Here is a 25763-nt window from a genome sequence, read left to right as displayed (position 1 = left end):
TAAATAATTTTATAGATTCAGGTCGGATCGGATCATAGGATCGAAAACCCAAAATTACTCAATTTTTAAATAGATTGGGTCATGTCTGAATTCAGTTAACCTCGACCCATTTGCAGCCTTAGGGGCTATCATGGTGGTTGGTAGAAAAGGAAAACACTTTTGGATGGAGACCCTTTGGAGGGGACCTTCACTAAAACATCAGAAATCGTGCCCTTATGCGCTCTCACCTTTAGCGGAGAAATGGGCTGGGTTAGTCCAAGGTATGGCAGGCTCGAGCCCAACCCGATTCACGCTTCGCTTTAGTGTTGGCCGGGCTAAGAATTAGGCTCTTTTATATACTGGCCATATTGCCAGGTCGGGCCCAGACCGAGAACGAATCGAGTCTCCGAAAAATCGAACGGTACCCTTATTTTGCCGTTGGTCTCTCACCGTGCACGGCAGAAGCTGCCGCCGACGGCCGAACGGTGAACGGAGCACATGATACGGACATTTCCGCCACTAACGGATGGGTATAGGCGCGATTTTTTTTATCGGGACAAGAAGCGGAAGACTGGACTGTCAAATCCCCTTCTTGCCTGCCCTCTGAGATCTTTACCCACTAACCCTACCTCCTTTTCCCTGCAATCCAAGAAACAAGAAAATCACGGAGGCATGCACCAAGCTAGCGATTATTCCCACCCCTGTGGCCCTATCCCAACCCCAACCCTAACGAATTCCGGCACTCCAATTCCACCCTCTCCTCCGGCCCTCCTTATTCCCACCCCTCCGCCGTCTTCCCTTATTCTCCTCCCTCTTCCCACAACCCCTATCCCGCCCCTAACCGCACACCCTCCGTCCCGTCCTTTCCCCAACCCCACCCTCCTCAATTCCTTCCTCCCTTCCCATCCTACAATCCCTCTCCCGTTCCGCTCGACCAATCCTCGTACCAACCCTATGTTGTCGCACCTCCCAATTCCAACCCCAATCCCTTCGATTCCTCCCCTTACCCTTTTCTCGAAAACGCTCCAAGATTCCATCCTAACGTTGGGAGTTTCGATGAGAGATCGAGTAACTACGGCCCGGGCTTTGATGAGCGATTCCTTGAGAAGAGACCGGAGAGTGGGTTTCGATACGGCCGGGTCGGCATAGAAGACGACGGGCTCGGGGAGGGAGTTTTTGCCTACGATGGCGGTAGCGTGCAGCCGTATGGTGCTCCGGGAATTGGGCCTGCGAGGTCTTCCTCGGGGTCTTCTTGGTCGGGTTTTGATGACTATGGGAGGCCTTTGGAGTTGTCTTCTGTGGAGGAGGAGGTGGTGGGAAGCAAAGGGAAGATCGTGAGGGCGGTGCCCAAGGCGGAGGACCAGCAGGATGTCAAAGACAGTATGCAGAAGTTCCGGGTCAAGCTGTTGCCAGAAGGAGGAGGGCAGAGCACTATGGATGTTCTTTGCCAGGTTTGAATGTAAAAAGAGTATAAAAACCCGAACTTGATCTTAGATTCCTTGCTACTGATGTCTCAATTCTCTGTCTTTCTAAGCATTAAAACCATAACTAGAAGTGTGGGATGAAATTTTAGTTGATAGGATTTGTTTGAAATCATCTTGATAGCTAGATTTTTTTTTTCTTTTTAATTCTCTTGACATTCACAATAAGAAGAAAAAGGCACTTGTCCTTGACCACAAGTTAAATAGTAACTGTTGCGGAAGCCAGCTCCCGGCCGCAATCCAGTGTTTTATTGAACTTGTGATTTGATTTGATAGATTGGTTTGGATGGAAGTCGGATGGTTGACCCAAGCAATAAAAGAACATTGAGAATCTACCCACTTGAAACTGTTACGAGATGGGAAGTAAGTTGATTTTCGGTCAGAATTTTGAACTATATACTTTTTCTTTTTTAATTTCTCTAAAATATCCGTAAAGTGTTCATATTTTTTTTCTACAGGTAGTAGATTCATCTACTTATACCTTCTGGGCTAAAAGCTTGGGTGACATCGAACCACAGCGTGAGGCTGCAATCAAACAGATATACTACCAATACCATACTTGACACTGTGGCCGCTGCGGTTGGTTAGGCATACAAGCTTGGTTTTTTTCTTTTATTTGAGTACTTTCTAGCTATTGTACTTTTTAGCATGATATAATTTTCTTCTTCTTGAGCCAAAACTTTTTCCGCCCGGAAGTAGTCTGGCAAATGAGCAAGCTATTCGCAGGCCAGCTTTTCCATGTCATAATATCAAAACTTTTAGTTGCAAAATTTGTAATTCAGATGTAGAGACTATTAACAGTGAGCTATGGATAATTGAAAATGCATTGACTGACCACTAGCATTATGAATAACACGTCCTACTGTACTGTAATGTGAATAAAATACCTCCTGTTTTTCTTGTAACATGCTTAAACTGTTTGTTCTATGTTTATTGGTCTTTGGGATGTCAATTAGTCCCTTTATTCTCTGTTTCCCTTTTAGTCGGTCTATTGTATTAATTCTATTTAATTCGAAGTGAATATATTTCATTATGCAAGCAATGTGTGCATTTTTGTATGAATTTACAGATTTACTGTATCAAACTAAATCCTAGTATTTAAATCTTCTTCAATCACAGCTGAAAGAGATGGGTGGAAATGGTAGGGTTACTAGAAGCAAATGACCTTCAAAGCCTAGCAAGCCATCTGATCAGCCAACTGAAAAGAAGAAAGGTTTTGTTGACTGGATGAACTTTTTAAAGTCTAGCAGTGAGGAGAAAGACCATTGGGTACGTCGCATGGCCTCTTCTTTATTATTTGGTTTTGTACTCTTAACATCTGCTTTGGTCATATCAGATGACTTGAAGTCTTTCTAAAATAATGGGATTATTGCATGCTACTCCTTTTCAGAAGGATATGCCTTCCTTTCTATTTTCTATATGTGGTTCGATCTATTTACAGTCAACATACTACAATATTAGGTAGAATAAAACTGATAGAGTTTGCCATGATTTGTTGACAGATCATCCATAGACATAGACATTTTATCATGCAATTATGTAGTTTCCACCCCATAGTCCTACCCTTAAGGGTAGATGATCTTCTCCATATTTATTGGTATGTTTCTAATTTTCACTTTGTTATTGAATATGTGTTTGATTTTTTGCTTGGCATAAGATAGATTACTTGAAGGAAATAAGTGGTGCGAGAATAATGGTTCAAGAAGAAAAAGTGTTGCTAATAATAGAAAGCAATGACCTTCGTGATCGTCAAATCAGGAAAGAGACACAGCTTATTGGCTAGGCAATTGCCTAGGCAGCTTACTATAGAACTCACTCAATCATCCTTTAGTTCATATGCCTTATGTAAATTACTAGGATTTGTATTATATCTATCATATATATATATATATATATATATAAAATGGAAGCTCAGCTTATGCAGAGTTCTTTGCTCTCTGTGGGAACACTGATATTAATTGTGGGAGCTTCTGCTCAGCCGTTGTTAAAGTTTGTAGCCATATCTAGTCGAATTTCTGTTCAAGCAATTGAGAAATTATTGATTTTTCTGATTGCTTGGCTTGGAATTTGCGGAGTTATACCATTCAGTGTCTAAGTCTTGGTTCACTACATCAATACAATCCTACTCGCATTGAATTCAGTTCCAGATGAATTGCATTCTTTTTTCTCCATTGCGTCTCTTCATTGTTTTCATTTATTATTTCATTCAATATTTAATCTTGCATTCTAAATGATTGGATTTTTTTTTTTCAATTTTGTCACTTTGTTGTTTTCATTAAATCTTTATTTTTTTCAATTCTAGATGAATCGTATTCTTTTTTCTCCATCATGTCTCATTGTTGTTTTCATTTATTGGTTACATTCAATCTTTAATAATATTACAAAATTAAACCTTAGCACAATTGTAATAAAAGTAATATGCAATAGAAATTTGATATAATTTTTTTATTTTCTATAATTTGTTATATTGCTATAATGCATTTCAAAATGGATAAAAAAGGAGAAAATTATACCTTGCGCATTGCACGAGTTATATACTAGTTTATGAACTAAATGTTTAACATTCCTTGAATAATAACTTGTGAACATGCTGCATAACGGCTCAATTAACACACACAAACAAAAAAACTTTTTAAAGATATTTTAATTTATAAAATCAGGTATTTTGCATATCATACCAATCTTTTGGATATTGCATATAAAACAATATCGCTATTTGCAAATTGGCCCGAAAAATTTTGTTTTTTGCAGCGAACACCTTGGGTTAGGTTTATTCTAACAGATTAGTGGACAAAGTCGTTTTCTTAAGTATTTGGTGGGACTATCCTAACTTAGGGGACGAGATTACCCATATCACACTCCTATCATGATGGTTTTCTCCCTTGCTGCATTGTCGCCTTCCTAACCTTTCCCTTTGACACCTCTGACACCTTGATCATGTTGTGGTACAACAAGCCCCAAATCGAAAAAAAAGAACATAAAATCAATCCAAAAATCAAACAGAATCCACTCTTTTCTTGACTTTTTTCCATAGATTTCTATTAGAAAAATAACAATGAACACCTGAACCACATGATGGTCCTTTTTGTTGACGAGGCAGCAGGAACAGAGATCTCACCCTATGCAATCCAGGCAATACATATCACATTTGCTCTTGTTGGGGTCACCACGAACCCTGCACGAAATGAACAAATTCATGTTTAGAAGAGGCCTCATCCATGGCTGACTATTTTCTTCATTCCCAAGTCATATCATTGGTGTTACCTAACCCCACACTCCCATCTGTAGATCAAAAGCCAGCCCAGAAAAACCCATCTTTAGTCACAAAAAATTAGCAAATATTGAAACTTTGCTATCACTTTCTTCTCCCCATGAAGCCAATCTTTTGATGGTTCTTGGTCGCTAGCACATCTAGTTGTGAAGAAATGCAAAGCCAAGACCAAAACAGAGCAAAGCCCCAAATGACATCTTTCTCACAAACCAGAGCATCAATTAAGAAACAGAAAAGTGGAGATTGTCCATTATCAAGTGTTACCTTTAGGAACCATGAATTGCCACGAAAAAAGTGCTTGAGAGCTTGTTGGAAAGGGTCTGGAGAGATATATATGGGGGTTGGCATAAAATATAAAAACATGTCTTGGATTTTGGCGGCAATATTACCAACAGAGGGTAGTGGTGGAGAGTGGGTGGTGGGTTTGGCGTTGATGGTAGCGCTGAAGATGGAGCAGAAGGTGGTGATCTTCATGGAATGGTGGACCTTAGAAGAACTGGAGCAGTGGATATAGTAGAAGTGCCCAAGCCCTTGTTGCTGAGAGGCTCCAACATTATTGCAGTGACAATGCGGTAGTTGTGATAGAGGACAGGGCTGTTGTCAATGAAGCAGGTGGTCAGCTTCTCAAAGCCATTGCCCTTTGAGAGGAGTGAGGAGATAGGAGAGTTTTTGGGATCGAGGCTAGAGTGGGAAGAACATGAAAGTTTCTTTATGGGCCTTGACTAACCCAAGAGATTGGGATTAGATAACTAGTTTGTGGGGACCCTAGTTGAGAGTAACCTGGATTAAAATAATCATTTACCACCTCTGGATAATTAAACTAGAGACTATTGTTTTATTGAGATGACAGAAGGCTAATAGAGGCTGTTTGCAATTAAGGTTGATATTTTCTGGGTCGATTTGTAAAAAATGATAAGGTTTTGTATATAATATTGATAAAATAATTGGTGTAATATGCAAAAACTATAGAAGATCTGTCATCTAGGCAATTCCCTGGGCACCTTACTATAGAAGTCACCGAATGACTAGGTTTAGTTCATATAAGATCGTTTAGTTCATGTACCTCATGTGAATTACTAGGTTTTGTATTATATTTATAAGCTAAATGTTCAACATGGCTTGAATAATACCTTTTGAACAAGCTGTATAACTACTCAGTTAACACACAAAAAAACCACTTCTTAAGAGATATATTTATTCAAAAGATATTTTAGTTTATAGACTCCAGATGAAACTCATTAATAAAATATAATAGAAGTTATAATGCATATTATTGTTGGATTAGCTCAGATGGTTGAGACTATGTTGCTTCTTTGGTGCCCTAGCTTGCTAGAGATTTGATCTTATCTATAGCGTATGAGAGAACATTTTAGATGCTCATGTGAAATGAGATATATTAGTTTTCACTAAAGATAAACCAGATGAAGCAGGCGACGGGTAAATGCTTTGCATTATGTGCACACATAGGGCCTGTTTGGATGTTGGGAAGATATTATCTAATGGTAAGATCTTCCCAGCAGGTTTTCTCTTTTAACACTACGATGGAAGGGATGCAGTTTGGATTGATCAGGGGCAGCTGCAATGCAGCTAAGCCCAATTTTCAAGGATAGTCAATTCAATTTCAGAGGTGATTTACCTTATCCTGAAAATGGGGATTACTTGTGCTGCTGTCTGCCCCATCTCTTTAAACCACTCCTTGCTGCCATAATTTTAAAACAAAAGGCTTGCCAGGAAGATCTTATCGCATAGATAACATCTTCCTCCAATGTCCAAACAGGGCCATAATGACATGCATGTACATGTGTGTATACGGAAACAGACATAAATAAACACATTTATTTTGTAAAAATTATTAGACTTTTTGTGTGTATGTATATCTCTGTATTTGTATACATGTGTATCTGATTCTTTTTTAAAAAAAAAAATACATGGGAGCTAAACCTAAAGTACTGATGTACTTCTCTTGACATTAAAAAATTTCTAATATGAACAAAAAGATCGGTAGCAAACCCCGGCAAACCTGATCAGATGACATGCTAATGTGATATGAAAGTATTTGCTAGAAAGTTTTTTTTTTATTATTTTTTGACTGATAATATAAAGCTTTCTCCTCTGCTCTTTACAGGCAGAAGTAACTCGAAGACTGAGCATTGCAAAAGAAACAATTAGCAGATCTTCTGGAGTGCAAAGCCATGAAAATCTTGCTAGGAAACTTCAGGTGTGTCTGCAAATTGCTGAAATAATATTAGTTTTATTCCATAATTTTAGTTATTTAAACTGTCTCTGTTGTCTGACCTTGATGTCTTTCATAATACACCCGAATTATGCTGAGCTTGTATGTAAAAAGGGAAAAGGAGATTCAACGAATGCTTGACGCCGATGAGGGAAAGGAGAGAGAAGAAAAGGGAAGGTTCTACATTTTTTTTTTGCACAAGCTGCCACTTTTCTAAATTGGATATTATTAGTGGCTGAATCATGTAATATTATTAATGTTGAACATCACCTTACCAAGTAAATTGTTTTTAAGCATTTGTCCGTGACTATCTCATGTACTGAACTTTTAAAAGGCTTTGGCGGTTGTTTTTGGTTCTTTCTGGACTAGGTTCTCTAATTTGAGTAGACTACTCTTTTTCATTAATGAAAACTTGTCACAGATATATACATTTTAATTGCTAAAATTTCAGTTATGCAGCTCTAGATATAGGAGCATGTTCTTGCCTTCCAAGTTACAAAAAATAGACAGCAGATCAAGCTTTATAACTATCTTGCATCACTTAATAATTTCATTAAATTTCAATATAGCAACTCTTGTGCATTAGTAAAGATTTTTGAGGGGAATGCAATTCTAAGTAGTAAGAATTGATAGATAAATTGGTTGAGCTATTTAGCTTCCCATTCATGGTGGATCTTGAAATGTTAAATAGTAAAGAAATAAATTGTAATGTTGTTTGATACTGCTGAAACAAGTGATGAAAATGTTCACCTGACAGCAGTTTGAAAATAGTGAGGCATAATGCTACAATTTACTGCAAATTTGCTCAGTTATATGTAGGATGACAACTTATTTCTCTTCTTGTGGTCATCTGAGAAGTTTAGTCAACATGTATCCAGAAGTTGTAACAATCTGTCCCTTTATATTTTTAGAGACTTATTTTTAGAGATTGTAAGCAGCTTAGGCTGGGTAAACACATAAAAAGATTGTAGACCAGTATGTAAAAAATGAGGACAGTGAACATGCAGAGCTCGCCCGCTCCCCCTCCCCCCTCCCCCCATGATGCAGCATCATCGCCTCAAAAGCCTTCCATTCTGGTTTGGTGTGAGGGCTTTTGCATTTGGTAGGACTAGATCTTGACTTGTGCAGGGCACAGAATTTTTTGAAAAAATGTTTAATGGCAGTCCTGATTGAACTTATCTTTTCTTTCACAGTCAAGATGAGAAAGGATGCTAATATCTATCTGACACCCATCGTAACAAAAAAAGGTAAACAAGTTATCCGCAATTTTCTATTTTTTGTCATGTTTTTCCCTTTTGTCAGCCATGGAACCCCCTACGCCAACCACCCCCCTCCCCCTCCCCTGCATCTTTAAGGCTTTAGGCTTTGGAGGCCAGCTGCGTGAAGTTGGTCTCCAAGCCTTTCCAATTGGTTCTGGACAGAGTCCAACTGGGGCACTTCTGCATATAGATATTGAATTGGTGTTTTAGAGGCAGACCATAAGAGATACCCAGAAAATGAAAAAGGAAAGAGAATCAGAGTTCTTTCGAAGGCTGTTTCTCTTGTCTATTTTAACTAGGTCACTCTTTTCCTTTTTTTCTACTGTTTCATAATGCCAATGTTCCAATATCCCTGGACCTACACTAATTTTCTTGTACTAGCACTTCTGCTATATTTGAAAACATGGTCTTTGCATGTACATATGCAAGAGTGAACGTGGATGACTTGATAAGTTGATGATAGTTTCTTGAGATTAGCACTTCTGTAGAACTTGATGACTAAAAGGATGCTGGCTACCATCTCCCATAGCTGAAAATTGGCTAAGACGAGACAGAGCAAGCAAGCATGATTGAGAACTAGGGCTGAAAGTGGATCGGATAATGTCCATCCCGATCCATTTTCGTATCCAAATTTATTCGAATATGGATAGAAATTTGAGCATCCGACTAATATCCATATCCGTCAAAGAAAAATGGATATAGATATGAATAGATAACTATCCGATCCGTGTTCGAATATTCGATTTTATTTATAACCTTATTTAATTTTATATGGCACTTATGAACATTTAAGAAAAATAAATGACTACATTAACATGCTATTAACTTGATTAATCATCCACTTAGTAATATCTTTAATTCTGTGGTCATAAAGTTTAATTATCCTATTTATATCCATATTGATATCCATACTTTCGGTTTTCGATTTGTATCCTGCATCCATTTAAAACAAATATGGATATAAATTTTTACATCCGACTAATATCCTTATCTGTATCTGTATTCATCAAATAAAACAGATATGGATATGGATATGCTAACATCCAAACCGATTTCAGCCTATTGAGAACTCCATTGATCCTACAACTCTAGTTTTCTGAGACGGCAACCTATATAGAAGGCATTTTCTTGTATCGCAGATATCTTGAAATTGTGGACCACCCAAGTCCTTCATTTCCTATCTCCATTCTCCAGTCATTTCCAAGCTGTTTGAGAGCACAAATCATGGCTTTAAACATGTATTGAACAGCTCTAGTATCCACATATCTACCTTACAAGGACCTATTGTTCTGAAGTCATCATACTCAATTGTTGATTTTTCAGTCCGACTAGACTATCAAACAAGTGATGTCTTTTCAATAACAGGTTTTTTATAATCAACCTTAAATTATAGTAGCTTACAAAGTTCTTAAGCTTCAAAAGTTGGCAACCCATAAATTTGAGAATGCCAGCATAACATCACTCGTCTGCTATTATCTTGGAGCTAATTTGTTGCTTTTGACAGGAGGAGCTGGACAAAAGTCGTATGGCATCAGCAGGTATGTACCCCTAATTTTTGCTGGTTATCTTATGTGTATCACATTAACCTTATCCAGTCTATACTTCACCCTTCTTGGTCGTTATTGCTTTCAAAGGTTCAAAGTCATCCGATGGGTCCGGAAGGAGGATGAGGGAAGTTGCATACCCCACATGCACGGTCATTCTGCAGGTCTGTATATACATCTGAATGCAAAGATAGGGGCGAGCCTGTAGACACAGAAGGCATGGTGGTTTAGGTAATTGTTTTGAGCAAGTGCCTCCCTTTTTGCAGGTTCAAGCCCCTCCATCTGGTTCTGAAACAATAGAATGTGGAGTCTGCCAACATCCCTTCCTTGTCAGTTCCCGTTGAGAGCTGCTGACCACATCATATCATGGTGGCTCATCGTATTTACAAATCATTGGTACGGATTTTGTATGTTTACATAAATAGATTTTACAGTTTAATGTTTTCTTTGAGGTTCTATTATTTGTACTATGGGTTTGGTATACATGAATTTGATGAACGACCATGATGTTTGTATATAGCTAGTTTCAGATAAAGCAGGGGCAAGACTAGAAACATCAGATTATCGTATCAATTCCTTTTCCTGTGACCAGGGAAATGATATGGAAATTGATTTCTTATAATCAAGTTATAGCTTTTATTCTTTTTGCTTCAAAAAAGTAGCATCTGTCCTTCCTGATATGGAAAACTAGAGGTTTTTTTCTACAAAAGAATAAAACAATTGGGAGGAATTGCACGTAATGCATTAGACCTATCATGTTGCATGCTAATTAAAGCCAGAATTTGATCATGGCAGTGCCATCCCTCTTGGCAAACATGGCAAGCATAAGAAGTAGCTGTGACAGGTGATTTTCTGGTTGCGTTCGTTATGTGAAATTACATCAGTCATTACGAGTATCTATTCTAAAACTCATTATGTGCAATATCTTGTTGATTAATGGGAATGTAAGACTAGAATTTTAAAGAGTTGCTATGTTTTTTTTTTGGCTGTCACAGGATCTTTTTTGATGTTTTACATCCGAGCATGAGAGGTTAAGAGGACTTCGATACACAACTCTGAAAAGGTGGCGCTTCAACCACTATCGTCAAAATTTTCTGGGGAAAAAGGTAGGCATAAGAAGCCTAGATTCAGTTGAATTTTTTTTTGGGACAATCTCATTCAGTTGGATATAGATTATATGCAATGCAGTCATCATCTATATATTGTCGAAAATAACTCCGGCATTCAGGCTCCCTCAGAAAAACTGTGGATGCTAATAAGCGTTAATCTGCAGATTATCATATAGATTGGAAAATGAACATGAATACTGATATAATTTTAATTCTGAAATTCATAGCATGCGATCAGATTCATAATTTTTAATCAAGCCCGAATATATGCTGAAATTTTATTTGGACAAATGATAGGGGTTCTGTGATCAGATGGGCTAGACCTGCCAAATCCAAGACCGCTTAATATTTCATTAATGGCTATTTAGTCGTTGCCGTATAAATACATGAAAACTATGCATTTTGTGCAATTTCATATACCTAAGATTAAAAAATAAAAACTACTATTAATATAACCCCGCCCCCCAATAAAAACCCCAAAATGGCCTGCTATTGAAGTGTAACAGTTGAGTTGTATCAGATGGAAGGAGTGATACTGCATTTACTCTCACGCACGGTCAGGCACATGCATGCATGCACGCATCCACACGCACACACACAAGGACAACGGGCTGCATTTAAAGAACCGCTTTATAAAGTATGAACCCAACCATCTTTCTTGATATCGCTTCTCACTTCTTTCATCTTTTGTTCTCTGCAGAGGAGGACCAGCCACCTCTCTTCATTAAAGGAGTATGTTTCTGAGGGCTCGTTTGGTTCGCAGGAAGCATTTTCCTTTCTAGGAACATGATTCCTGAAAAACAAATTCCTAGGAAGAGAATGCCTAAAGAAAGTACTTTTGGCATGTTTGGTTGACCATGGGAACGTGACAAATTTCCAAGGTGCTTATGTTTGGTTGGTCATCCACTTTCCTAGGAAAGTTATATATAATTCCTATTATGCCCTTAATAAAAATTAAGTTTTTAATGCCTCTTTAATGCTTCTTTAATGCTGAAGGGACTTTTTGGGAAAAAGTAAAAATGGAGTGATTCCCGCCTCATGGGAAAGTTACTTTCCCATGTTTCTCATGGGAAAGACTTTCCCATGAAATGTGGGAATCACATTCCCATGGGAATACAACTTTTCCTTCTCTCTTCTTTGAAAACTCCAACCAAACAAGAGGCATATCATTACTTTTCCGTTGACCACACTTTTTCCCTTTCTTTTTCCGCGAACCAAACGAGCCCTGAAGCTTATCTCGCGGAGGCACAATTGGATTAGCATGAAGAAAAAAAAAAAAAGAAATCTCCTGTTAAACTCGTGATCATGGATTCAATCCCAATCATCCATCCAATGCCCGTTGCTAGTCGCATCAACCAGCAGAGACATATGGCTATGTACTGATCTCTCGGGCTGAGCTACTATACATCACATGAAAACCACGCTTAATAACAGTGATCTTTTTGAAAGGGACGGGACGCTGGGGTCCATCAGACTAAAGAAGACAAGGATTGATGGTTCGGGCAATTAGTCGGATGAGCTTGACCGGGGTGACCTCAAATGGATACCGAAACCTTCTCAAGAATCCGGAAGATACATCCACATAGAGAGAGGTAACTCTCAAGCTCTGCCGCTCTCTCATGAGGCCTCCTCTTAGATGCTACAGTGGGCAAGAAAAACACTGATTTTTTATTTTTTATTTTTTTGGGTATAATAGTGGCTCACATGTAACGGATATGAATGTGGCCAACAAAATCAGAAAGTAAAATGCTACATAGACTTTGGCACCTGCCTATGGTCTACCTAAGTGAAGCCTCCTGAGTGGTGAGCTGCATAGAAGGCTACCCAGTCAGCCATACAATTCTGGTTTTCTTTGGAGAGAAGACTAAAGGTCCGTTTGGGGGAGCTTTTGAGAGGCCAAAAAGCATTTTCTGGTCCTCTAAAAGTATTTTTGGACGAAAAAAAAATGTTTGGTAAAAATTTCGGAGAGCTGTTTTAGCTTTTTCAGAAAGCTAAAAACAGCTCTTGGGGAGAAACCTCATTTTGGAACCTTTCGAAAAATTTGGTTTTAGCTTTCTCGGAAAGCTATTTTTTTACCAAAATATCTTTATTTAAAAGTTTCTTTTTTCTCTCAAAACCCTCCATCTCGCTGCCTCTGTCTCTCATCCGCCCTCTCTCTCTCTCCCTCTCTATCTTCTTCTTCCTCTCAGTGCCATTCCCATGTTCCTTTTTTTTTTTAGGAGGCAGCCTGTGGTTGCCCACGGTGGCAGCCACCACGCCAGCCACCACCCGTCGCCGGCGACCCCTCTGCAGGTCGTCGCGGCGCTACTTGTGGCGCGCGGCCGACCCGTGGAGCGGCCGGGCTCAACTGTGGGGTGGCCGGGCCTCTGCCAGCCGCGGGATTGCAGCGTACCAACCGCAGGACTAGGGGGCTATGGGGTGAGCCGTCTCGGCTCCCTTCCGCATAACCCGGCCGCGGCGTTCCAGCCGCAGCGAAGCCCCCATGGCGGTGGAGTTGTGGGATGGCAATGTCTGCCCGCGGTGGTGGTGGGCGAGCTGCCTCGGCTTTCTCTCGGGGCCCCCTCTCGCGGCCTGGCCCCCCTCCGGCGCCACCAACCTCGCGGGAGGAGAAGAAATGAGAAGAAGGGAAGAGAGGAAGGAGAAGATGAGAAGAAAAAAGAAAAGAAAAGAAAAAAAAGAAAAGGAAAGAAAAAAAAGAAAAAAAAAAAAGAGAAAAGGAAAGAAAAAAAGAAAATAAATAAATAAATAAATGTATAAATAAATATGTATATAAATGAATGAATTAATAAATAAATAAATATATTTCAATGAAATAAAATAATAAATAAATAAATGAGTGAGTGGCAAATAATCTGATATAAATAAATAAATAAATAAATAAAAATAAATATTAGTAATTATTTAATTAATTTTATTATCCAGTTAGAAAATTTGTTAGAGAGATAAATGGTCATCTGAAGAGTGAAAAATTAATTTATTCTAATAATTATAATATTTTATATATTTATTATTGTATTATATTATTAATATAATATTATATTACATTACAATATATTATGTTAAATAATTTAATATTATATTAAATTATTCTATAATATACAATGTTATATGACTATATTATAATAATATTATATTACATTACATTAATATTATACTATATTATATATTTATATATTAATATATATTATATTTTATTATGCTCTGTTGTATAATACTAATAATGTCATTTATGGTCATTTTGTGTCACAAAAGTACTTTCTCAGTTTATTTACCAAACATGTTAAAGTACCCCAGCATTTTAAAAATGTAGTTACCAAACAGCAAATAGTTTTTTATAAAAGCTCTACTTCTAAATGCTTTACTGCCAATAGCTTCTCCAAACAGAGGCTAAAAATTATGGATTAAACTAATCACTAATGAGCAGGAGAGCATCTTGGGCGCATATGAAAGGAAAGGCAAACTGCATGGCTATAAAAAAGAGCTTATTGCTCCTATTTTTTGTTTTTTTTGTTTTTCATGTACGGATGGTTCCCCTCATAGAAGGTCACTGGCACTCATACATCACATCTAAGTTTAGCATAGTGCAGGCCCTTCAGTGTCTGCATAAAATCTTGCACGTAAATAGCTGTGGGTGGGCATCGGAGCACTCAGGAAGATAGAGCCTTCAATGGAGTGGCGAGAGAGGTCTGCTTCAACCTATCAAGTAAATTAAAAGAAAGGAAAAGTTGTCAGCAAAAGCAATAACTAGGCTAAGGCCAAGCAAATGCAAACGCCAGCCAGAGGCTACAATCCGTCCAGAAATTAATTGCACAAGGACCGAGCGGCAACGAAGTTAAAAAGTCACGGATATACCCGCGGATACACTGGTAAATATAGAGATAAATTTTTTGCAAAATAAATTCTAACTCGTTGGATATGATTTATAAAATCTATCAGAATTATATCACTAAGTTTCTTAAGATAGCAATGTTACTGCAATAACTCAAATAATAGAAAAAAGTTATAGTATCTACATGGCGTCGAGTAGAAGTACTGAGTGTTTACATATTTTAATTTCAAAGGATAATGCTTTCCTTTTTTTCTTTTTAAAAAAAAACAAACAATCATGACAATTTGAAAAACTAAATAAAGTAATTTACCCAAAAAAATAAAATATGAATCATTGAAGGCTCCATTTCACCAAAAATAGAAAACAAGTATGAATCAAAAGAAAGCAAGAAAATAAGTAAAAGTTCAATTTAAGAGCAATTTTTTTGTTTTTTTTGTTAAAGCAGATGATTCATGTAGTTTGTGTATGAATATATCTAATAAAATCAGAAAATAATAAGATTTGGAGATCTGTAGGCAATTTTTCACCAATGCCCAAATATGTGGGTTTGCTTTGGGTTATTTTAGGAAAAAGAGAGGTCATTTGTTGAGAAGATAAAAAAAAACGTTTGAGTTGTTGTTTCCTACAGGAGAGGAGGAGAGGAGAGAGTAAAACGGAGGGAAGAGAGATGTACGGGGACTAATCCCACGTATCCAAACCACCCAAAACTATTACGTGAGAGATCCAAGGCATGTTTTTCTTAAAAAAACAAATATTGGGAGCTGTGAATCACGTGGTTTTCCCAAGGTTATGTGTTTCATGCGTGTGTTAGATCACAGGAAAACAATTTCAATGGAAAAGATCTAGTCTGTCCCCATTTTAGATTAATAATCACTAGGATACATATTAAATTGGAAAAGTAAGAATCCATATTAAATTTGAATATTGTATTTCTTAATTAGAGATTATAAATCACATCCAACATCTTAGATAATTAGTGCAGACCCCTGGTCATCGAATAAAGAATCTTATTTAGATTTTTGTGTGAATGCCCATATATTAGCTACTCTACATGCATACATATATATATATATATATATATATATATATATATATATATATGAGTAGAACTAATATATGGACATCCCCACAACAGTCCAAATACAATAGGTCTACATCGGATAACCGAGAGTCTGATCGATGATTCGAGTCCTTGGATATGGTCTTCTATTTCTAAATTGTTGGATGTTAAAAAATGGTGATTGAGGATTCTTAGTTATGTATCTAGTACTTAAAAATACGTATTTTTTGTATTATATAACTTATCCATTTGTTATGATTAGATGCATAAGCAATGTATATACTATAGTCTCCAAATTATATGATTTTTTGACAATAAATATCCCAATAATTTATATCATATTTGATGGCTTGGATCATCATATTATATATATATATATATATATATATATATATATATATATATATATATATATATATATATATATATATATATATATATATATATTATATGTGTTCGCGCGCATGCGTGCATGCACATGTAAGATATATATAATGGTTGTTTGTTTTGAATTTGTAGTGCACATATTTGAATTATATTTGTTAATATGGTGCAAAATTTTCTCATTCCACTCGGTAACAAAACTCTTAAACATCACAAAATATCAATCCAATACTGATCGGTAAATCTTTGTAATGTACTGTTTCTGATTTACACGGCCAAATTAGAAAATCATTGAACTCATCTTTCAGAGTAAGCTAGAATTTAAAAAAGGAAAAAACGCCCTCCATGCGACATCATATCCACCTTCCTAATCAACCAATATTGAAAGCAAACCTCAGCGACGCAAATGATACGTTTGGTATACGATAAACCCACCCCATGAAAACCCTTTATCGAAAGATCTGGCGAGCGTGGTTTCAAGCATTAACTCCTGAAAAGAATTAGACATGCTCGGACCCACAGCTATTGCTCCCATGCATTCTTTTATTACCCCTGTCGGAAGCTTGGCCCAACTGCATCGATCCACGCCACCAAGCATAAATGGGAAGCCTGTGCTCTCCCATCCCTTCAGCAAACGAAGTCGTCCCGAGAGCAGCATCCAAGAGTAAAACAAAAAAAAAATGCAGCTTTCCTTCTCAAGAGCTGCTCATTTGGCTCTGCCCATTCTTATCCATCTCTCCCAACTTCTCCTAACACTGGCCCAGACTATTAATCAAACCACCCCATTGGTGCCCGCTGTGATTGTGTTTGGAGACTCCATTGTCGACCCGGGCAACAACAACGCCATCAAGACCATCGTCAAGTGCAACTTCCCCCCCTACGGCGTGGACTTCATCGGCCACAAGCCCACCGGAAGGTTCTGCAATGGAAAGATACCAACCGATTTCATAGGTACGTACAGCTGCGGACGTCTGTAACCATGTACGTGCTCGCTTTCATTTACCGCTTGGCTTAGTTAAAACCCAAGATCATCTTGCTCCATCCTTCCATGAAATCTTCTTATGAAAGCATCATATGTCAAATCATTGACAAGCTAAAGTTACTCGCAGTGTAATTCTGATGAGCCAAGTTGGCTAGAAAAGAAAATTTTAAAAAAAACGCACATCTATGCACCCAACCCTCTTCAGTTTGATGTCTTTTTCAGCTTCTAAGCTAGGAGTAAAGGAGCTGCTGCCGGCTTACCTTGGCACTGCTCTGGGACCAGAAGACCTTCTCACAGGTGTTAGCTTTGCTTCGGGTGGGACGGGATTCGACCCTCTCACATCCAAAGTAGTGGTATTAACTTTTTCCAGATCTTATTTCTCGACTACTGTGCTATATATGCTTTCATATATAAACACACCTTGATAGATCTATTTTCTTCTAAAGATATCAGTGCTTTTTTTTTGTTACTTAAATTCGGTTGATTTCAGTCAGTGATTTCCATGACGGAGCAGTTAGAGCTGTTCAAAGATTACATGGAGAAGGTGAGAGCCATTGCAGGGGCGAAGAGAGCGGAGGACATCTTGTCCAGATCTCTCTACGTAGTATGTGCGGGGAGTGATGATGTTGCCAATACGTATTTTACGACACCTTTTAGGAGGACAAACTATGATATTTCTTCGTACGTCAATTTATTGCTGCACTCAGCTTCCAATTTTCTTCAGGTAAAGTTTAGTAATATTTGTTTCCATTCATTTTTCTTTAAAATAAAATATGCAACTTAAGGCTTTCAATGATGAAAGGGAATTCTATTAGCTAGAGACTGTCTTTGTTATATATTATTTCCTTTGTGATTTTGTAAAGAAAAAGAAAAGAATTTGAAAAGCTTTATAGAGTTAGCTGATACATGCAGACTGAGAGAACGTTGTGATCCTAATTAAATTTCATGATATTATTATCATGATCGAGATGCCATTAGCCTATGATTAGTATGTCTTGATGAACTGATGTATTTATTTGTCTGCAAGGTTTCAGTCATTTTTATTAAAATCACATAGTTCCTCAAACTCTCCGAATGAACAAGGGAGTATGATTTCTTCTTATCAGACAAATTCAAAATGTCTAAATCGATTACAGCAATTTTTCTAGAAATCTGCCACCTTCGAGGTTTGGAGTGAGTTGAGGGAAGTATACAAGCAGTTGGCGTCATGAGTTGGCTTAGAAATTTGAATTGGGTTCCAATCAAGTCCAATTTTAATTAATGGAATGCGATCTTTTGAACTTGTTAGCTGGTTCATTCAGATCTAATTCAAGCCTAGCCTACTTTTATGAGATACATATTAAAGTTTATTTTTGGACTCATGTTCCAAAGTCGAGTTGACTAAGAGTTGGATCCAAATGCATCCACCGCACCATTCTCTTACATGTATGATCATGGTGATACTAGGCATACGTCCTACCGAGCCAGATTTCATCTTGGAAATGGATAGCTGTCGCTCATCTTTCAACTTGTCATAGCATACCAATACGATGGACAATATCCATCTATTTTTTGAGATGAGCAACATGTCACCCATCTAAATATATTCCAGTCCTCGAGGTGCAAAACATGCATCGCATTAGATCCGGACTCGCCCGTCCGATGGTCGAATTGAATTTAGGGCTAGCTAGAGACTTTGATGTGGGTAGTTGGGTAGCACATGGTGGGGCTTGCAATGTCTGGCTTTCCTGCTGGCTGCTGCCCGTGCAGTGAGGCTGCCTTCCTTCATCCTGCACGGCAGTGCAGCTATGAAGAGGGATTTGTGCTCATTTAAAGAGCTCTGCCCACTGCATCTTTCACAACGCTGGATTCATTAAAGCTTATGTACGGCCATAGTTGGGTTACGTTGAGCATTAAGCCTAGCCCAACTCAACGCCTATGTATTCCAGCCCAACTGAACTTGATTGTTTGGTTAATTTTTTCGAACCCAATCTCTTCATGTACTGAGTCTTGGTTTAAATTGGTATTGTGTTGGGTCGGATTAAATAAATTAGATAGGATTGTATAGATAAGTTGATATCGAAGAAAGTTTTGGATATTTTTGTTAATTTGGATATTATAGCTTAAAGGCATAGTCGTATAAAATATATAAGTATCGTTTAAATATGAATATTGATTTATTTGTTTATTTACCAGGTAGAACAAGATTAAATTAGGTTTGAGTTTGAGTTGTGTTTTAGTTCAACTCTAGCCCAATCCAACTTAGGATCGGATTGAGATTCTTTAACCCAATCCTAATTCAAGTTCGCCAAACCTCTGCCCAATGAGTTGGACTACTTTAGGTTGAATCCAACCGAAGATGCACACCAAAAGTTAATATATGAAGTAGATCGTTTTAAGTTTCTACAAGTCAATAACCCCATTATTATGACTTTCTTATGAAACTATTATTGGTCCATGTAAAGGTTATTGTAATATTATTTATTCAAATCTATCTTAACTAAAAATTAATATTCAAGAATGAAATAACAGTCATTACTATAACAATTCTTATTTGTATATTGCAATGACAACTATTAGTTTGTAATAGAAAATAACAAAACTATACATTTGAATCATTATTCACAAAAAAAAATTCTATGGATGGTAAGATTATTTGAATATAAAACATTTTATTTAGGTAAGTAGTGCAGTTGTTAAACATCTACAGTTGAATATATCAACAAGTAGATAATGGCCATATAAATTTCTTTTTATTGATACACAACATAATGGACCCATGCTGAAACCATTATAACAACCTTTTTAGTTTTATGGCAATTAATTTAATCCTTTCTTGGCATCTTTATAAGCAAGGTATGAAGGTTTTCATATGGCAACTTTTTATCGACCACCTTGACCCATAGCCGGTGTATAGCTTGCATGACAGAGTTTGGACGCCATGCGGCTGAAGGCAAATTCCCATGACCTTGTGCCGATTTCAATGTCCTGTTTGCAAGAAGAGGTGCAATCAAACTTATATAAGTTTGCAAACATTGTTAGACCATTAAAGATGTAATTAACATGGGTTGTGTTATAACTTAGCTCACCATTCAGGACTTGGATCAGTTTGAGACATCATGTAGGCTATCTTGAGTCAAGCTTTGACCGAAAAATCTCAAGTTGATTTCAAATTTTAGTCAAGCCAATACTGAGAATTTGAGTAATCCATCCAGTTCACCCATTCCAATCTCATATAGCATGCAAACAGTTCAAATTGCCAGAATAGAACTCGAATTCTAATAGCAAGCTCCGAGCTGAACGTAGTCCTAGACTCCCAATTATGCTCTACTGTAAACTTAGGATTAATCATGATAAAACCTAACCTAACATCACCTGCCCCACTTAACCTACCCCTACATAGCTTGTGCTTCAGTTCGATTTGTGTTTAAAAGGTTTAATCTAGCCTTGGGTTGGGTTGAGACCAATTATGTTATTGGTTAGGTTTGGCATGAGTTGGTGCTCAACCTGGATTTTTTTTTCTCCGAACTTTTTATTTTCTAATGGTGTATTAGGAAAAATAGCTGGATTATCTTTGAGTTGGGAAAAATCTTTTCCCCAACTCAAAAATTGTTTATGGTGTTCAATCTTTGGTTCCAGAACTTCTTTCATTTAATATGTTAATCTCTTTCACAACTAGTTCCATATGAAGGTCTTGATCATGCTTTCTCTATGGTCTCTCACATGTAACTCTTCCAATGCTAGGAGCTTATCCACCTTGGAGCACGAAAGATTGGTGTTACGAGTATCCCTCCAATAGGATGCGTACCATCACAAAGGACTCTATCTGGAGGGATTTTAAGAAATTGTGCACCTGGTCATAACCAAATGGCAGAACTTTTCAATTCAGGGCTAGCCAAGGAGATACGAAGGCTTAATACCAAGCACCGAGGAGTTAAAGTGGTCTATATCGACATCTATAGTATTCTACTTGATATGATTGAACGTCCTAATAACTATGGTAAGTAATAAGCATTGCGGCATCCTCTATGCAATAAAACATGCTTGTGTATAAGTTCATCCTCAAATATGGATGATATATAACCAAGGTCTGCTGTGTCGGTACCGGAGCCCATATCGGTCGGCTGGCGGCACGATTCGATACACTCCTGTATCATTCCGTGCCGGACCTGTACTGACACAACAGAGAAGGCGAGGGGCTGGGCCTCCGACAACCCTCCCTCTTATCCTCCTACCTACTGGTTTACCATTTTGAATGACAGAACCGTTCTAGTTCGCTGCTGGCATAGTTCGGTATCTCCGAATCTGGCAGTTCGGCATGGTTCCGCATTCCTTACATATAACAGTGTAAAACATACGTCAACTGACTCATGAAATTTTCTGTAGGATTTGAAGTTTCAACAAAAGGGTGTTGTGGTACTGGAGATTTGGAGGTTTCGGTATTATGTAATGGACTGACCTCAACCATCTGCACAGATGTTTCTGAGTATGTGTTCTGGGATAGCTACCATCCAACTGAGAAAGCATATGAGATCCTTGTGGATTGGCTTTACAAAAATTATATTACTTACTTAATCTAAGAAGCAAGTGTGTCCATTGGCCATTATTTCAGTTGGGAGACTGATGAAGAACTTATTTTTTTGGGAGAAATGATGTAGAACTTGTTTTTCTCAGCATGTATTGGTTCTTCTCTTATATATCGCACAGACATGCTTTGTTTTGTGGCAGTTGCTTGATGCACACACCTTCAGTTCCTTGCTAGTAATACAAAGAAGGCACTCAAACAGCAAAACCATCTTTATCTGTATTTGCCCAAAAAAAATGAGCTATATGGAGCAACTCCATCCTTGGAAATTTGATTTCCTATCAAATTATGCAACTTCCAATAACTTCATAAGCTAAGCCAGGACCAAAGCATGAAAGCATGTACGCCAAGGCTAATAATGGGCAGAAATATTACGTTCAAAAGATTAGTACTTGTGGAGCAAAAAACTACAACGAAGTTCCAAAAGCCCTACTGCAAGAACATGGCATTAACATCACCATTTAGACTCGTTCCCATGTTGCTGCTCATGCCATGGCAGGAGCATGAGTTATTTTCTAGAAAGGATCAATCTCCATACTTTTTGGCAGTATGCATGATTGATTATGGGAAGGCCTGGTCCACTGACCGGCCCACACATGAATTGGGCCATATGGGCCGAAAGCCCATACGGCCATGTGCGTGGGGAGGAAGAAGTGGACTCCTGAACAGGGATCAACATGGATCGATCCCTGCCTTCTTTGGACCGATTTTCATCTATTAAAGGACCTTTCCTCCTCTCTTTTTGGCATCAACCTCCCATTAACCCTCTGTTTGGGAGTTTTAGGGAGAAAAGAAAAGAAAGAAATAGAATAGACTTTCCTCTCCTCTTGTTTGGGAGTTTTAGGAGGAAAGAGAAAGTACTTTCCTTCATCTTGTTTGGGAGTTTGGAGAGAAAAGAAAAGCAAGCATACCTTTTTAATTTGTTCTAAAATATATTTGTCCTTTTAATTTGGTACTTTTTTAATTTAAGAGTAAAATAGGTATTATAAAAAAGTTATTAAGTTCTACTTCCTTTCTCTTCAAATCCTCCCACTTATGAAAGGAAAGAAAGGAGAAAATTGGAGCCCAAAATTTTTCCTCCTATTTCCTCCTTTTTTTTTTTTTCCTTTCCCTCTACTAAAAAACTACTAAACATCAAAAATTTTAACTTTTCCTTCCATTCCATTCCATCTCCTCAATTCCAAGTTTTCAAACGGAGCCCATAGGTTGAGATCGCTTGCTCTCCGCCATGAATACAGGGAGGGTTTCGCCGCCGATCTGACTGGGGAAGCTCGCCGGAGATGAGGTAAACTTCCTCTCTTCCTTATTCCGGCTTTTGAGCCATTGCCTCCACCTTGATAACTGGCCGGCGAATCGCCGGATTGAGCTCTGGATAAATCCCCTGTTTTCTCTTGTTACGACTTCTTTTCTCACATTTTGCCGGGCGTGGCACGCTGCCGGCCCGGGGGTCCCTGGTCACGAGAGGCTCAGCCACCGAGCACCTTCCACCTCACAGGAAGAAGAAGAAGAAGAAGAAGAAGAAAAGGAAGAGAGAGAGAGAGAAAGAGAGAGAGAGAGAGAGAGAGAGAGAGGGAGGGAGGCTCACAGTTTCCCTTCCCTCGTTCTCCATCTTCTCTCTCCACTTTCTCTCTCTACTTCCTCTCTAAAAGATTAAAAAAACTTGGAGTTAGGTCATGTCAATCTGATCTGCGAACCCGAGTTGATCCCTAGAAAAAAGCCTTCTACTGCCTGGGTGCCCGGGGTCGCCTACTGGACCGATCATCCGGCCTTGTCAAGGTCCATAAAATCCACTAACGATGAACTATGTTAATCGACCTTGGCCCTGATCGAATCCATGCTCTACAATTTGTTGATAAAATCGCTCAAGCTTGACCCACCCAGAATCATCGAACACTCGTTCCTATTTCTTATTATTTTAATTTGATTAAAATTGTTATATAGAAGGTAATTATGTTTTTAATATTTTTATAAGATTAATTAAACTACTTAGTGAAGTTTGACGGTTTAAGATAGAAAAGGTAAGCAAATCTTATACTTCTTACTAGTTTTCGAATTGTAATAGATCTTACACTCCTTATTGTTTTTAAATAATTATGTTTTTTATGCATAAAATCTGCTTGTCAAAATATCATGCTTTTCTTAAAATTATGGATTAGCATATGTGTTATGAAAATCATGTTTTATTATGAAAAATAGTTTAGTTAATATTTTAATAAAAATAGATTTGTTATAAAATATGAATCTGATTATGCCATTTAGTATTTTTTGCCTATTTATGTGTATGTTTTAAGAAAAAATATAAGTTTCCAAAGGCTCTCAGATTACTATGACCGTCTCTATAAATAGAGGTCAATCGACATCTTGGAGCTAGCATCCAACAAAAATGGCCTCTGTCAACGGGTTAAAGTTGATGATGGATATGCACTATGAAATCTTATCGATTACAAAAATAGCCCTCTCACGGGTTATAGTGACCATCGCACGAAAATCTGTCAGCAATATTTTGATCCATTAAAGAATTACATGACATAAAGAATGATTTACGAATTTATTTGCAATATAAAGTTATAGCAAGGCCGGCCCGAGCATTAGGCGACCGAGACGGTCGCCTAAGGCCTCGGGCCAATGAAAGGCCTTCGGGAGGCATGACCAAAAGGAAGCAAAGGCCCATATAAAAACGGGAACAGGAGCTGGCTGGCTACGAGTCTTCCCCCTTGATGGAGGGGAGGTGGACAGTTTCCTGGCCTGCAGAGGGGCAATTTGGGAAGTTGGGGACAGTAGTTTTGTTTTGGGTGGAGAAGGGGAGAGAGAGAGAGAGATAGAGAGATATGAGGGATTTGGTTGGCTTGATACACGCCTGGAGCCACTCTTATCTTTCATCCCTTCTCTTTTTTGGTTTTGGTCTTGGTTTTCCTTCCCTCACATTACTCCTGATCTAGCTGGGCCATCAGGAAGAAAGATAGGGGGATTGCAGATGGACTTCTTGGAGGGTGGAGATTCTTTTAATTTTCTCCTCTCGGTTTCTTCTCCCCTCTTGGGTGGTAGAGAGAGAAAAGGAGGGAGGGGGTTGAATGGCTGCTGTGCCGTGATGTTGCAGTTGCTGCTTGGGTACTCAATTGAAGGGGGAGACGGTGGGATGGGACTTTTATTAATTAGATGGACTGAATTTCCCATAATGCCCCTATTTTTCTCTTATAGAGCGGTTCTTTCTGGACAAATTTTTTTCTTTACCTTGGCCATAAAGTGCCATGGGATGACCTTCCCTAGCTCTTGCTTGACATGGTAACCAGTATTGCCAAGCATCATCCCAGTTATTTAATCAGTTTCATGGCCTTCTTTTAGAGCAATTATATTTCTGTGCCCCCATTCAAAAATTATATTAAACTGAAGAGGCTTCTTGTCTAGATTCATGTATCTTTGTTGAAATAGTGTACTTGATAGCTACCTATTTTCATATTATTTTTTTAAATTACATATTAAAGTTTTTATTATTAAAAAAAAGAGGCCTCATTCATTGGATCTGCTTTAGGCCTCCAAATGTATTGAGCCGCCCCTGAGTTATAGCTAATGATTTTCTAAATGTTGAGTATGATGGGCTTGATATTAATGTTAAATTTAAACACTACGAACCAATGTTGGTGTTATTTAATGGATGATGAAATTAGATTTTTAAATTATTATATTTTCTTATGATGGATTTGAAAGCTGAAAGTAATATTGGCTTCGTGTTCTCGTGGGCTGTACCCCTCAGCAGCACGACTATGTCATGCTTTGGATCTGGGGCGCAACAAATCAAGTTTCGCATTTGGGGCATGACAGATTATGATTTATGCTACTAAAATTAGTGTAGGAACCCGGCCGACTCGACTCATTGAGTCGAGCTGACTCGGGCTAGCTGAGGCGAAAGCGGGCTATCGAACTTCGACAACCTGGCCAAAAATCATGTGCGAGAGTGAGAGATATGAGAATCTATATGAACAGGTGTTTAGTCTCACATCGGTTATTTATCGAAAAGATCTTGGGTACTTATACAAAACTAAAAAATCTAAAAAATATTTTCTGGCTAGC

At 38.1% G+C, this 25763-nt stretch overlaps 2 protein-coding genes across 8 annotated transcripts; both read left to right on the top strand.

The window, feature by feature from the left end:
- The first annotated feature begins 942 nt into the window (after positions 1–942).
- LOC103719611 (protein FREE1-like) lies at positions 943–11711 on the top strand. 7 transcript variants are annotated; one of them, XM_039118073.1, is made up of 9 exons: positions 1034–1430; positions 1737–1823; positions 1919–2039; positions 2580–2729; positions 6857–6949; positions 9728–9761; positions 9858–9931; positions 10034–10163; positions 10563–10599. In XM_039118073.1, the coding sequence occupies exons 4-8, from the start codon at positions 2688–2690 to the stop codon at positions 10109–10111; spliced, it is 321 nt and encodes a 106-aa protein (XP_038974001.1). In that variant the 5' UTR covers positions 1034–1430; positions 1737–1823; positions 1919–2039; positions 2580–2687; the 3' UTR covers positions 10112–10163; positions 10563–10599. The 7 variants fall into 7 exon arrangements, with proteins under 7 accessions (XP_038974003.1, XP_038973987.1, XP_038973984.1 ...); XM_039118075.1 differs by lacking the exon at positions 10563–10599 and adding exons at positions 10763–10873; positions 11577–11711 and having other exon boundaries at positions 943–1823; positions 1919–2729; XM_039118059.1 differs by having other exon boundaries at positions 943–1823.
- Positions 11712–16726: 5015 nt separating this feature from the next.
- LOC103719595 (GDSL esterase/lipase EXL3) lies at positions 16727–21837 on the top strand. The gene is made up of 5 exons (XM_008808916.4): positions 16727–17100; positions 17354–17484; positions 17622–17855; positions 20855–21110; positions 21497–21837. The coding sequence occupies exons 1-5, from the start codon at positions 16830–16832 to the stop codon at positions 21688–21690; spliced, it is 1086 nt and encodes a 361-aa protein (XP_008807138.1). The 5' UTR covers positions 16727–16829; the 3' UTR covers positions 21691–21837.
- The last annotated feature ends 3926 nt before the right edge of the window (positions 21838–25763 follow it).

The sequence above is a fragment of the Phoenix dactylifera genome, chromosome 2 (assembly GCF_009389715.1).
Source record: "Phoenix dactylifera cultivar Barhee BC4 chromosome 2, palm_55x_up_171113_PBpolish2nd_filt_p, whole genome shotgun sequence".
NCBI lineage: Eukaryota > Viridiplantae > Streptophyta > Magnoliopsida > Arecales > Arecaceae > Phoenix > Phoenix dactylifera.
Note: the sequence above shows the minus strand (reverse complement) of the source record. Positions and strands in the feature narration are given on the sequence as shown.

Excerpts from the sequence above, each read along its gene's own strand:
- LOC103719611 (XM_039118075.1), top strand. The coding sequence starts at position 2,688 with ATGAACTTTTTAAAGTCTAGCAGTGAGGAGAAAGACCATTGG. Across the intron at positions 2,730-6,856 it reads GTGAGGAGAAAGACCATTGG|GCAGAAGTAACTCGAAGACT; the intron begins GTACGTCGCATG and ends TGCTCTTTACAG. Across the intron at positions 6,950-9,727 it reads ATCTTGCTAGGAAACTTCAG|GAGGAGCTGGACAAAAGTCG; the intron begins GTGTGTCTGCAA and ends TGCTTTTGACAG.
- LOC103719595 (XM_008808916.4), top strand. The coding sequence starts at position 16,830 with ATGCAGCTTTCCTTCTCAAGAGCTGCTCATTTGGCTCTGCCCATTCTT. Across the intron at positions 17,101-17,353 it reads GATACCAACCGATTTCATAG|CTTCTAAGCTAGGAGTAAAG; the intron begins GTACGTACAGCT and ends TGTCTTTTTCAG. Across the intron at positions 17,485-17,621 it reads CTCTCACATCCAAAGTAGTG|TCAGTGATTTCCATGACGGA; the intron begins GTATTAACTTTT and ends GGTTGATTTCAG.